The 12,877-nt window shown below is 60.4% G+C and overlaps 5 protein-coding genes across 5 annotated transcripts; 3 read left to right on the top strand and 2 right to left on the bottom strand.

Annotated features, from left to right (window-relative positions):
- Nucleotides 1–609: 609 nt before the first annotated feature.
- Nucleotides 610–1,452, top strand: SDRG_01229 (nitrilase; the record flags this gene model as incomplete). The annotated part of the gene is made up of 1 exon (XM_008606746.1): nucleotides 610–1,452. One exon carries the CDS (start codon nucleotides 610–612, stop codon nucleotides 1,450–1,452), a length of 843 nt encoding a protein of 280 aa, XP_008604968.1.
- A 27-nt stretch (nucleotides 1,453–1,479) lies between these two features.
- On the bottom strand, nucleotides 1,480–6,252 carry SDRG_01228 (hypothetical protein). The gene is made up of 10 exons (XM_008606745.1): nucleotides 5,715–6,252; nucleotides 5,454–5,672; nucleotides 5,298–5,404; nucleotides 5,158–5,245; nucleotides 5,027–5,114; nucleotides 4,634–4,983; nucleotides 4,298–4,594; nucleotides 4,179–4,253; nucleotides 3,562–4,134; nucleotides 1,480–3,515 (listed from the first exon to the last, which is right to left on the bottom strand). Exons 1-10 carry the CDS (start codon nucleotides 6,201–6,203, stop codon nucleotides 1,521–1,523), a joined length of 4,281 nt encoding a protein of 1,426 aa, XP_008604967.1. The 5' UTR covers nucleotides 6,204–6,252; the 3' UTR covers nucleotides 1,480–1,520.
- Nucleotides 6,253–6,308: 56 nt separating this feature from the next.
- On the bottom strand, nucleotides 6,309–8,080 carry SDRG_01227 (hypothetical protein). The gene is made up of 7 exons (XM_008606744.1): nucleotides 7,638–8,080; nucleotides 7,512–7,587; nucleotides 7,312–7,452; nucleotides 7,191–7,262; nucleotides 7,051–7,143; nucleotides 6,833–7,002; nucleotides 6,309–6,788 (listed from the first exon to the last, which is right to left on the bottom strand). The coding sequence occupies exons 1-7, from the start codon at nucleotides 7,991–7,993 to the stop codon at nucleotides 6,422–6,424; spliced, it is 1,275 nt and encodes a 424-aa protein (XP_008604966.1). The 5' UTR covers nucleotides 7,994–8,080; the 3' UTR covers nucleotides 6,309–6,421.
- A 615-nt stretch (nucleotides 8,081–8,695) lies between these two features.
- On the top strand, nucleotides 8,696–11,147 carry SDRG_01226 (hypothetical protein). Its single transcript, XM_008606743.1, has 2 exons — nucleotides 8,696–9,608; nucleotides 9,661–11,147. The coding sequence occupies exons 1-2, from the start codon at nucleotides 8,780–8,782 to the stop codon at nucleotides 11,064–11,066; spliced, it is 2,235 nt and encodes a 744-aa protein (XP_008604965.1). The 5' UTR covers nucleotides 8,696–8,779; the 3' UTR covers nucleotides 11,067–11,147.
- Nucleotides 11,148–11,270: 123 nt separating this feature from the next.
- On the top strand, nucleotides 11,271–12,877 carry SDRG_01225 (hypothetical protein). The gene is made up of 3 exons (XM_008606742.1): nucleotides 11,271–11,369; nucleotides 11,414–11,630; nucleotides 11,683–12,877. The coding sequence occupies exons 1-3, from the start codon at nucleotides 11,342–11,344 to the stop codon at nucleotides 12,800–12,802; spliced, it is 1,365 nt and encodes a 454-aa protein (XP_008604964.1). The 5' UTR covers nucleotides 11,271–11,341; the 3' UTR covers nucleotides 12,803–12,877.

Below are 12,877 nucleotides of genomic sequence, written 5' to 3'. Positions count from 1 at the left end.
GACGTCTGGCGTGCAAGAGCGCACGCAGCAAGAATATCGCAGCTGATCATCCGCGACGTCCAGCAGCGCAAGCTGCAAGACCAGATCCGGACGCTGCAGATCGCTCTCGACACCGCCAACGCGAACCGCCAAGCCGACGTTCAAGCCCACGCGGTGGCCACCAGCGTCCTTGAAACGAGACACGAGCACGAGGTCCGGGTGCGAAGCCAGGAGTATGCGGCCATGATGCTGCAGCGCGACCGGCGCATCCGCGACCTCGAGGCGACACGCGGGTTAGGTGGTGTATTTAGGAAAAAGAAGCGTTAGAGTCGACAGATAGGTAGTCAATAGTTAGTCGTTTAGTTGGTTAGATAGGTGTGAATCGTTGTCATGGTAATAGAAGAAACTACGAAAGGAACTAGCAACTTTCTCGCGACAATCTTCAAACTTCCTCGCAACAACGTCATGACAACCGACTAGCGACCGACTAATGTCGACCTGCGACCGACTTCGTGACTGCGCGCTGAAAATCAGCCAATACCAGAGCTCGAAGAGCAAATTATAGCCAATGCCCGTGCTCTATTGCTGGTACCGCCTGGGAGGGAATATCTTATCCACGTGACGTCAACGATGGCAGCGACGAAGGTGGCGGTCGCTGCGGTCCAGCTCGTCTCGCGCGCGACGCTGCCGCCCAACATGGCCGCTGTCCGCCGCATTGTGGGCGAAGCCGCGGCTGCGGGTGCGTCCATCGTCGTGCTGCCCGAGTACTGGGGCATCCTCGGTCGCCACGAGACGGACAAGGTCGGCCTGCGCGAGGCGCTGACGGCGTCGCCGGTCGCGACCAAGCAGCCCATGCAGCACTGCATGCGTGAGCTCGCGCAGCAGCACCAGATCTGGCTCATCGGCGGCACGATTCCGCTCGAGTGTCCGAGCGACGCCACCAAGGTGCTCAACACGATGCTCGTGTACAGCCCAAGCGGCGACGTCGTTGGCCGCTACGACAAGGTGCATCTCTTTGGCTTCACGCCTGGCGGCAACCAAGCGGCCTTTGACGAGGCGCGCACGATCGTCGCTGGTCCCACGACGCAGGTCCCTGTCGTGGACCTCCCGTGTGGTCGCGTCGGCCTCTCAGTCTGCTATGACCTGCGCTTCCCCGAGTTTTACCGCGCCATGGGACCGCTTGCCCTAGCGGTCGTGCCCGCAGCCTTTACGCATGTGACGGGCGAAGCGCACTGGGAGATCCTCCTCCGGGCGCGTGCGATCGAGAACCAATGCTACGTGCTCGCGTCCGCCCAAGGCGGAGTCCACGAGAACGGTCGGCGCACGTGGGGGCAGTCGATGCTCATCGATCCGTGGGGACAAGTCATCTCCGAGCTGCGCGAAGGCGAAGGCTTTGTGCTCGGCGACGTCGACCTAGACGTGATCCATAGCACGCGCGCAAAGCTGCCGGCCCTGGACCACCGTCGCATGTAGCCTTCCCGAGGTGCGATGCGACTCGAATATGTGACACGCAATGAATGCAGCTATGTATGGAGTGGAGCCTACACTTGGACTTGGAAGAGCCAGAGCTGGTGCGCCGTCTCGACGCTCTCGGTGCTACCACCCTTGACGTCGACAGCGGCAAGTGGCAACTCGGCGTCGGGCGTCGCCGCCTTGGCCGCCTCTGCAATCAAGTTGTTGTGCTCGCGCTTCTTGCCGTGGTGGTGCGTGAGGCGGCGCGCGATACGGTTCGTCTTCTTGTTGGCCTCGCCAATGGCTTCTTCGATGGCCCACATCCACTCGGCCTTGGCCGCCGCGCTCTCGGCGAGGACCGTAAAGGTCTTGACCGGGTTGAGAATCTGAAACGCGTGGCGGAGGAGGAGGCTGTCGGGGATGTCGGCGAGCCGCGTGAGGCGCAGGCGCAGCGACTGGTGCGCATTCCAGTTGCCCGAAATGCTCGACTTGTCGGCGTACAGGAGCTGGTCGTTGAAGAGGAAGAAGCGGTAGAGACGGTTGCGGCCAGTGCGGCAGCGCTTGGTCAAATCGCCTTCGCGCACAAAGTGCGTCGTGTCGTGCAGATACGCTTGGCTGTGGTTGATGCGCTTCACGACCGACGTCAGCGTCTCGACCGTCTTGCGCTTCTCGATCGACTCTTTGAGCTTGTTGACGTACACGTGAATGTCGCCAATGACCGTCCACGGGTCGGCCGTCGCCGCGTTCTTCTCGATCGTCGTGAGCCAGTCGGGCTCGCCGTCGCCACTCGCATGCGATGGCGAGAGCGGCGCGGCCGCACTGCTCGGTTCCTTGACGAACGCCGACGTCTTGATCTTCGTGAGTTGGTTGGAGAACGCTTGGCGCTCCGTGGGCATCTCGAGAAAGAGGCTCGTCGAGATGCAGTAGCGCAGCAGATCGAGGCACTGGAGCACGATCGCCACGTCCGCTTGGTGGTTGCTCAGAATCGTCGTCGAAAGCGCCAAAAAGTGAAACCAGACGCGCTCGAACAAGATCTTGACCAAGTCGGGGCTAATGCTCGCGTCGACACCAAAAAAGTGGAACGTGTACTTGGAGAACGCGAGGTCCTTTGTGAGGTCTTCCGACTGCGTCACAGATTTCGAGAGCGTCACGTGGAACTTGTCGACTTCGGCGTCAGCGTTGCGACTGCTATCGCGCTTGGCCATCGTGTACGCGAGTCCTTTGAGCTGGATCGGCGTGCTTTGAATGTCGTCGTAAATGTCTTCGAGAAGCGCTTTGGGCACGTCGTTCCCGTTGTCAATCCCGCGGTTGTTCTTGACAAACTGGTCCTTGGACATCTTGTTCTTCTTGACTTGGGGGTTGTGGAGGTCCGTGTTGAGCATAATGATCGAGTAGGCGAGGATCATGATCGTATCCGAGCTCCCAAAGGACGCGCCGTGTGTGTCGTCGTAGTAGCACTGCGCGAACGCTTCGACCATGCGCGCGATCTTCTGCGCTTCGCCCGGGAGCTTGAAGCCGCCGTTCGTGAGGTAGTGTCGGAGCGCCTCGACGAGCGTCATGCCCGTGAACGAGATGGCGCGCGCATACGTCAGGCGCACGTGCAGCTTGAACTCTTCGTCGCCTTCGCCGAGGTAGTCGCCAATGTCGCTCTCGTCAAAAAACGTGTGGTAGATGCGCAGAAACGACGTAATGTCGCGCGGCGTCTCCTTGATGAGGCCCATGGCGATGAGGTACTCGAGTGCTTTCTTGAAGCTCTTGGTCTCTGCGATCTCCATGCCGCGCTTGAGCAGCTGCTGGCTTTGCTTTTGCATCTCGTTGCGCTCGCGCACGGTCGAGCCGTACGCCGACCCGAGCTTGCTGTCGCGGCTCTTGTCGCTGCACGAGCTCTTGCGCGAGAGAATGCCGGGCAGCGCTTCCGTGAGTGTCGGCGCCTCTTCGGCCGGCTCGCTCGACTCGTCGAGCTCCCACCCACCCTTGGCCATCGACAAAATGCGCGTCCGGTCGTTGGAGAGGATCAAGTGCGCGTGGCCGCTCGCGTCCATGAGGCTCCGGAGGATCGCGAGGAGCGTCGCCATCGCATGCTCCTACACACGTCGTCGATTAGGACCATAGGACGATGCAGGGGCCAACCCCGATCGGTGGTGCGTGCTCGTCGGCGTCGTCGGCGGTCGCGCACGCCGCTTCGGTGATGGCGCACAAGACGGCGCAAAACTGCTCGAAGACCTTCCACTGCTGCACAAACTGGCGGTCCATGTCGAAGTTGAGAAAGATCTCAATCACGTTGTGCGGCAGCTGAAACCACGGTGTGAGCTCTTGCAGCACGAGCCGTTGGTAGCTGCCGGCCACCGACGACGGTGTGCGCAAGATGCGCAAAAACACATTCTCAAAGAGGAGCGCGAGCTCAATCTTGAGGTGGCGCCGGTAGTGGTTCCACAGCGTCGACACCAAGCGCAAACACGCGCTCAGGACCTGTTCCGACCACACGACGACGGCCGTATGCACGACCGACGTGACAAACCGCCGAACCTGCTGCCCGAAGAACGCGTGCTCTTTAAACGCCTTGGCCCCCGCGACGAGCGCTGTATCCAGCAGCTGCAGCGTGTTGCGGATCGACGCGCAGTCGACGTCGTCGGCCCCCGAGCAGTTGCGCTTCATCGCGTACTTGGACAAGGTCGCCAGCAAGTGGTAGGCCAAGCACGCGGCCTACGCACGTTGCTTGTACCAGCAACACGCATTCCGGCGCTTACGTTGGAGGGCAGCACGGGTGCGATACAAGCCTGCAGCTCCTGGCAGTAGCCCGTCGAGTAGATCGACGCGTGGCCCTGTGTGGGGCATGTCGACTGCGAATCGGTGTCGGTGCGCGTACCTTGCAGATGTTCAAGGCGGTTTCATTCACGCGCGCTACTTCGACGGACGTCACGACGTCGTCGGCGAGGGACATGACAAGCGACGCCATGCCCATGTCGATGCTACTGCTTGCGGGCAGAGGTGCGTCAGCGATGGACTTGTCGCTCGAGTCGGGAAGCCCGTCCATGATGCGGTGGATGAGGACTTCCAACGTCGTTTTGGCGCTGCCGTCGTCCAAGTCGTTGATGAAGAGAAGCGCTTTGAGGCACTCGTGCAGCACGAGAGGGCTCAGGGACGCCTCTTCGGCGTCAATCACCTACACACGGTGACGTTCTCGTGCGCAGAAGACGCGTACGCTCGCAAAAATGGCCATCGCCGTCGGTAGCCGGTCGCGCACTGCTTGTTGGCAGCTCGTGTTGACGGTTTGCGCGAGCGTGAGGAGCAGCGTCGCGTCGCCCTTGTACAAGTTGGTGCGAACAAACGCACTCGTGAGGCAGGTTTCGAGCGCCTTGAGGGCGTGCAGGGCGACGGTCCCGTGGCGTACGTGGCACGCATACAAGAGCGGGTAGAGGTACTTGGTCGCGACGAGGAGGTCCGTGTCGGTGGTGGCACCCGTCGTAAGCAGGAACGGGCTGCTACTTGGCTCGTCAGTCGTCGGTGACTCGGTCCGCACTTCCGTGTCCTTGGCAGTTGCACTCGGGACGTCTAGCGTCAACGATGAGCGTCATTTTGCACCTCGTATTTGTACCCTGGAGCATTGGCCCCTTCTCTTTCGAGACAACGTCCATCATCGTCGCTTGCCACCACAGCGGCTTGGAGGTTTCGAGCAGCCCAATCTACAGACGGTGACTACAGTGCTGCCGCGTCGTCGCTGCAAACCTGCTTTCGATAGCAAAGCGCAACCTCCATATTGGACGAACTGTCGACGAACGACTGGCCCGTGAGCGACTTGTCAATCTTCATGTAGCTACACGGACAATGCGAGCGTCCTCGTATCGAGCTCGGTACGAGGCACGTACCCGTACGGGACCTTCTCTCCCTTTTTGGGCACGATGAGCGCAATGTCGGTGAGGTACGACGTGGCCGACCGCTTGTAGCACAGGTAGAGCTTCTCGCTGCTCACGCCCTGTGACATACAGATCGCACCGATCATGGTCGGCGGTATGGAAGCGTACCGCGTGGAGGTTGGCGGGCACGCCCCTCCGCAGCACGTACTCGTAGTTGGGTGGCAGCGTTTCGCCTTTCTCGGGGTAGAGCAAAAGGACTTCGCTGATCGGTGGCCGCTTGGAGCCAATGGCGAGCGATCCTGCATCGCGCTTGAGGCAGAGGTACACGAACTGGCCGCGCCGGCCCCGGTTAAAGTCGGCCTTGATCCCACTCGGGGACTTATCAATCTAGCCGACGTTGCTACACAGTTGATACTATTGCAGAAGTACCTTTTCAAAGTCTTCGGGCGTAATGTCGCCACTGAAGACGACAATGAGGTCCGAGATGGGCGCCTGTTGCAGCGAAGTAGTGTCGTCGGTCGGCTCGGTCTCTTCTTTCGCCTTGGACGACCGCCATAGTGTGTAGTTGTGCTTGCTTTTGCCGGCCACGGGGCTCTTCTGGGCCTGAATCACCGAGCTTTCTTCCGATGCTTGGGCCGCGTTCGCGAGCGCTGTCGACGTGATGGGCATGTGGTGGTGCGCGACCTGCGCCGACGGAAGCGCGTTGGGCTGGAGCGTCTGGAGACAAATGTCTCGCAGCGCTTGGTAGCCAGCGACGTCTGCGTCTGTCTCGCGCAAGAGCGATCGCACATGTACCGCGAGCGCCTCTTCCTTCGGGTCCATCGCCAGGAGTGTGTGGACTTCGCAGTTGGCTGGGTCGCTCATCGGCGCCGGCGGAAGCATCGACGCGCTGCGCCCATGCGACGTCTCGACGTCCATGTTGGGCGTCGTCTAAATTCGGCTCTGGACCGCTCCTGCCGAAACGACCTTCTTCTCCGCACGAGATTTGACGCGGAAAACGGCCATTCCGTGAGAAAAGGGGGTGCCACGACGGTCCCATCAACTGAAAGCATCCTGACGATGCTGGTCATGATCCGTAATTGTCCAAGCAGATACAGATTTTTGCCGATTGAGAAACTACTAGCTACATGTCGTCTTCATGCATCCTGCTGCGTAGCATGCTGCTTGGAGAGCGTCGAGAGCAGCACCGTGACGTCTTCGACCGTGAGGTCCTGGTCCGGCTTGCGCAGAATGGTCGAGATCTTCCCGTCCGGGTCGACGGTCGGCGCGTTCGCAAAGTGCACGCTCTTCTCTTTCAGCGACGCGCGGTACTTGTCCCGGTTCTGCGACACCCACTGCTGGTACCGGATCGACTGCTCCGGCGTCAAGATGGACGAGATCGCGTTCGCGTGCGTCTGCACCGCGGCCGACCGCTCCTCCATGTTTTGCTTGAGCTGGTTCAGATACGTCACTGCCATGGCGATCTTGCGCCGCTCGGCCTTGGCCGTCTTCGAGTCGGTCGACCTACAGAGACCATCCTAGAGACCGATTCATTGCGAGCGGTGTACTTGTAGTGGCTCTTGATCTTCTCTTCTTGCTCGTACGTCATGCCGAGTTCGGACGAGAGCGCGGCCCAGAGCGTGTCCTTCTTGGCGCTGCTGTCCTTGCGGTCGCTCTCCGACGACTTTTTGGTCGCCGCTGCCACCGCCGGCTGGATCTTGGAGAAGAACGCCTCGTCCTACACTGGCCCGTGAGCGGCGCAACGTTGGCATGAGATAGCGTGTACTTGGATGCTCATCCAGAGAAGGAAGCGCGTGTAGGGCGGAAGGAGCAGGTTGTCGAGCTGCTGGAAATGGTAGTTGACAACGGCGCGGCGTTCCTAGTGCCATGTTGCGCATCGCCACCGACTAGCATGATTGCCCGTACCTCCGAGTGCGGGCCGTAGCGCTCCTGCATGATCTTGACACCGCTGCGCAACTCGTCCGTGAGCTCGGGTCCCTACATGCTTGTTGGTTCGTCTATCGTGTAGGATGGCGCAGGGACGTACCAGCGACGCCATGGGCGGTAGCGACGACAGCTTTTCGTAGAGCGACAAGACCATCTGCGACTTGAGCGTCGAGAGCGTCTTGTCGGCCGACTCCAAGTGCTCGCCACGCGTCGCGTCGATCTCCTCCGTGAGCTGCGCTACCTACATTACGATCATGCGCGTCAGCCACTCGGCGCCAACGCAGCAGCAGCAAGAAAAACCTTCTCTTCCAATAGCTCCAAGTACTGTTTCTTGCGACGGCGGCTTTGGCGCGCCGACTCGCGGTTCCGAGCCAGCCTACATGGGCACGTGACGTTGCTATGCAACTGCATCTCGCGCAAGCATACCGGCGCTGGCGCTTGTCGTCGTCAGTGTCGAGGTCGTTGTCGCCGCCGGTAGGCGAGTCCGGGCCATCATAGTCGCCCGAGGCCGTGCTCGCCGTGTCCATGTTGGACGACGGGTGGTGGGACCGGAAGGACGACGGCTGGTCGCCGTGAATCGAGCTGCCGTAGCCGTATGCCGAGGCCGCGCCAGCGTCGGAGCGGCCCAAGGCCGCGTGGTCCATGGCCACGCCCGACGGGTTGAGCGAGAGGTCGCCGATACGCTCCTCTGTAGCGACGTCTGACGAGAGGAAGTAACTCAGCAGATCGTCATCTTCCGGCAGCAGCTCCATCGTCAATTGGTCCAGGTTCAAGCCCGCCATCGTGTCGTCGTCGCGACAGTGCTGACTCTTGTGCTTTGGAAGACAGCACGCTCACGGCCAGCTGCTACCTAATTAGGCAAGTCCTTTTTAACACATTAGTTTCGGACTTTGGAGCCGCCACCCCCGAAGATCGCAAAAAGGCCAGCCGGTCGCGCCACGTGATACATTGATAGAGTCTCGATGAACCAACTCTCTCCCAGCTAAAGACGTACGGCGACGAGTCAGAGCTCTCTCGCCGTCGTACTCCGTTGCCGCATCTCTCGCGCACCAGCACACAAGCCAAATGGTGTTGGCTAGTGGAGCTAGCGCTGCAGGTCGACGGTACTACGAGCAGTCTCGGACTCGCAGGTGGCTAGTAGGCTAGCTACCATTTAGCTATCGAGCAGCTATATTCATTCCGTAGCTTGCAAGCTCGTCGGTGCAGGAAGCAATGCGAGCCAAGCACATGCACTGTCCGCCCGCCAGCACTGCGTATAAGAATGCCAGAGTATTAGCAAAGGCTGCAGAGCAAAGCAGCCATATGCGCGTAGAGCCCCAGAACTGGTAGCACTGCCTGCTGTCCGCGGCTTGGGCTTGGGCTTGTGCGCCTCGAAGCGAAGCTGGGACGAGCGAGCAATCCGACAATCACTCACAGCGCATCCGGATACGGAGTGGCGGCGAGCAAGGTCGGTCGGGTTGCAGCTTGGTGTTTGTATGTGGCTCAAAAAAGAACTACGGCCGGGTATCCGGAAGGTCCTCGCGTGGGCTGGCCAGTGTCAACTTCCCTCAACCTCCCATCACGAAGCCATGGCGAGCAAGCCGCTGATCGAGCTCGAGCAGGGCTGGAAGGAGCAGATCAAGCCCAAGGGTATCGACATCCTCCTCGACATCCTCGACAAGGGCTTCGACAAGGTCGCGGCCTGTCCGTTCCCGCCGCAGTCGTACATGCCCATCTACACGATCTGCTACGACATGTGCACGCAGCGGACGCCGTACAACTGGTCGGCGCAGCTCTACACGCGCCATGGCGAGACCTTTACCGAGTACCTCCGCCAGAAGGTGCTCCCGGAGCTCCAGAACCAGCACGACGAGTTCCTACTCAACGAGCTGCACCGTCGCTGGCAGAACCACAAGCTCATGAACAAGTGGATGTCCAAGTTCTTCATGTACCTCGACCGCTACTACGTCAAGCACAACGCGCTGCCGACGCTCGCCGAGTCGGGCCTCAACGCGTTCAAGTCGGTGGTCTTTGAGGGCATCAAGAAGGACGTGGTCGACGCGATGCTCGAGCTCGTTGAGAAGGAGCGCGAGGGCGAGATTGTCGACACGACGCTCCTCCGCAACTGCATTGAGGTCTTTGAGACCATGGGCATGGGCACGCTCGACGTGTACGTCACGGACTTTGAAGAGCCCTTTATCAAGCGCAGTACGGCCTACTACGCGACGAAAGCGCAGACGTGGCTGGAAGGCGACTCGACGCCGGCGTACATGATCAAGACGGAGGATTGCCTCAAGAGCGAGTCGAGCCGCGTCGCGCGCTACATGCACTCAACGACGGAAGCGAAGCTCCTCCGGGCGCTCGAGATTGAGCTCCTCGAGAAGCATCAGAAGACCCTTCTCGAGCGCGAAAACTCGGGTATAAAACCCCCTTTCTGCACCATGTCATCTCACCCAACGCATCTGCATAGGCTGCATTGCGCTGCTCCAGAACGACAAGTCGGAAGACCTCTCGCGCATGTACCGTCTCTTCTCGCGCGTACCCGAAGGCCTCGCGCCGATCGCCACGCTGGTCCGCCGCCACATTGAGACCGTTGGCAATGAGATCGTCGAGCGTCGTACGGCAGCGATTGCGAGCGACAACATCAAGGACCCGTCGTCGGACCCGACCTTTATCAAGGACATTCTCGCGCTCCACGACAAGTACAAGCTCGTGGTCCAGGAGCAGTTTGGCGGCAACTCGCTCTTCCAGAAGGCCCTCAAGGAGGCCTTTGTCGAGTTTGTCAACAAGGACGTGGGGAAGGACTGCTCGGCCAAGCTCATGAGCACGTTCTGCGACCGCATTCTCAAGTCGGGCGGCGAAAAGCTCAGCGACGACCAGGTCGAGGAGTACTTGGTCAAGATTGTGAGCGTCTTTTCGTACTTGACGGACAAGGACCTCTTTGCCGAGATCTACCGCAACCAGCTCGCCAAGCGCCTCTTGAACCAGCGCTCGTCGTCGGACGATGCCGAGATCTCGATGATCTCGAAGCTCAAGATGTGCTGTGGCGCGCAGTTTACCTCCAAGATGGAGGGCATGCTCAACGACTTGGCGATTGGCGGCGACCACCAGACCGAGTTTGATGCGTTCATGAAGAAGAACCCGCCGTCGGGCGCCGTCATTGAGTTTGGCGTCCAAGTGCTCACGACCGGCCATTGGCCGTCGTACACGCCCTTGGACATTAGCTTGCCGCCGCAAATGGTGCGCTACATGTCGCTCTTCAAGATGTACTACGACTCGAAGACGAGCCATCGCCGCCTGCAGTGGGTCCACTCGCTCGGGAATGCGACCGTCCGCGCGACGTTCCCGAAGAACAAGTGGTACGACTTGCAAGTGACGACGCTCCAAGCCGTCGCGCTCCTCCTCTTCAACGCGAGCGACACGGAGGCGTTTACGTTTGAGCACCTCCGCGAGTCGCTCAACCTCTCGGAGGACGTGGTGAAGCGCATTTTGCACTCGCTCTCGTGCGGCAAGTACAAGCTGCTCACGAAGACGCCGATGAGCAAGAACATTGCGATCACGGACACGTTTGCGCTCAACCTCTCGTTTGCGTCGCCGATGCGCAAGGTGCGCGTGCCCATGGCGTCGCTCGAAGAAAGCCACAACCCCAAGCACGTCGAGGAGGACCGTTCGATCGCGATCGAGGCGGCCATTGTGCGCATCATGAAGGCGCGCAAGACGCTGCAGCACCAGCAACTGGTCTCGGAGGTGCTCTCGCAGCTCGCCTTTTTCAAGCCGGTCCCCAAGCTCATCAAGCGCCGCATCGAGGCGCTCATCGACCGCGAATACCTCGAGCGCGACCCCGAGTCGGCGACGACGTACCGCTACCTGGCATAAGACAGCTTGGCCCGCTGCGCTGGTCGCAACGTTTTTAATACATACCTGTGTATGGTAGAGAAGTGTACATATTGTCTGCGAAACGCATGCCATTGTTGTCGGTTCGGACACCATTGGACCGCACGGACCAATGGCCTGGCGCTTAGCATAGCGATTTCCGCCAATCAGCACCGCAATGTCGATGCTTTTTAGCCAATGAGCGCGCTCGATCGTCGCGTACGAACCAAGCCCTTAATTGGTCAGGAGCAGTTGAAGGTATATTAGATCGTGCCATCATGTCCTCCGATACGCTTCCGTCGCATGGTACGTCGCCGCCATCGCATGCAGGATGCTAAGGCTCGCTGTAGAAGAAGTCGCTCTGCACGAGCAGCTCTTCCAGACTGCCGAGACGGCCAAGCGCCCTGCGCCCGCGTCGCCGACGCCCGTCCAACGTCAGGCAGCGTGGGTCGACGAAGACGATGACGACGTGGTCGTGAACCTCGAATCGCGCCTCAAGAAGCTGCGCAAGACCGAGGACGAGACGCAGGTGTCGGGCGACGTCTACCAGGAGCGTCTCAAGAAGCAGTACGTGCTGGCATCAGCGATATGACATGATTGCTCATGCTGTTGCGTGTAGGTTCAAGTCGGGCCGCTCGGCCGCGTCGTGGGCTGATCTCGATGCACTTGACAAGAAGAAGAAGGCGGCGCGTGGTGACGACGACAGCGACGACGAAGAAGACCTCTTTGCGGGCGCTGCCAGCTTGCTCGGCACGGGCGGCGGCGACGTGCTCAGCCCGACGACGCTCGCGGTCACGCGCATGAAGGACGCCAACAAGCAAAGCCCGTCGAACGCCGTCGTGCAGTCGGTGCAGTTCCACGCCAACGGACAGCTGATGTTGACGGCCGGCCTCGACAAGACGCTGCGTCTCTTCCAGATCGACGGCGCGGAGAACCCGAAGATTGAGAGCATCTACCTCAAGGACATGCCGATCTCGTGCGCGCAGTTCTCGCACGACGGCAAGCGCGTCGTCATGACCGGCCCGCGGCCGCAGTTTTACGTCTACGACATTGAGGGCGGGCACGTGAACCGCATTCCGCGCGTGCGCAGCCGCCACGAGACCAAGTGGACTTCGTTTGTCTCGGGCCGCGAGACCATTGCGATGCTCGGCGATGAAGGCATGATCTCGCTCCTCTCGGAGCGGTCGCACGACTTTATCGGGAACCTCAAGATGACGGGGTCGGTGCGCGCGGCCGCATTTTGCGCCGACGACAACTACCTCGTGAGCACGGGCAGCGACGGCGACATTTACAAGTGGGATCTCCGCATGCGCAAGTGCCTCTACCGCGTCAAGGACGAAGGTAGTCTCGGGAACGGCGCGATCGCGGCCAGCGGCGACGGCAAGTTCCTCGCGGTCGGCGCCGACTCGGGCGTCGTCAATATTTATGAGGCCGACAAGCTCGTGCACGGCAAGACGCCCAAGCCGATGAAGTCGCTCATGCAGCTCACGACCGGTATTTCGTCGCTCAAGTTCAACAGCGACTCGCAGATCCTCGCCATGGCGTCGCGCGAAACCAAGGACGCGCTCAAGATGGTGCACCTCCCGTCCGCAACTGTCTTTGGCAACTGGCCGACGGTCAAGACGCCGCTGCACTACATCTCGACGTTCGAGTTTTCGCCCAGCAGCGGGTACTTTGCGGTAGCCAACGCGCGCGGTCGCGTCCTCCTCTACCGCATCTTGCACTACGCGTCGACGTAATGATAGACACGATGCAGTGGCGGCTGCTATTCACTACTTTAACTACTTCCACATATACCCTACCCCTTCTGTGTG

This window comes from Saprolegnia diclina, assembly GCF_000281045.1.
Source record: "Saprolegnia diclina VS20 unplaced genomic scaffold supercont1.3, whole genome shotgun sequence".
Taxonomy (NCBI): domain Eukaryota; phylum Oomycota; class Saprolegniomycetes; order Saprolegniales; family Saprolegniaceae; genus Saprolegnia; species Saprolegnia diclina.
Note: the sequence above shows the minus strand (reverse complement) of the source record. Positions and strands in the feature narration are given on the sequence as shown.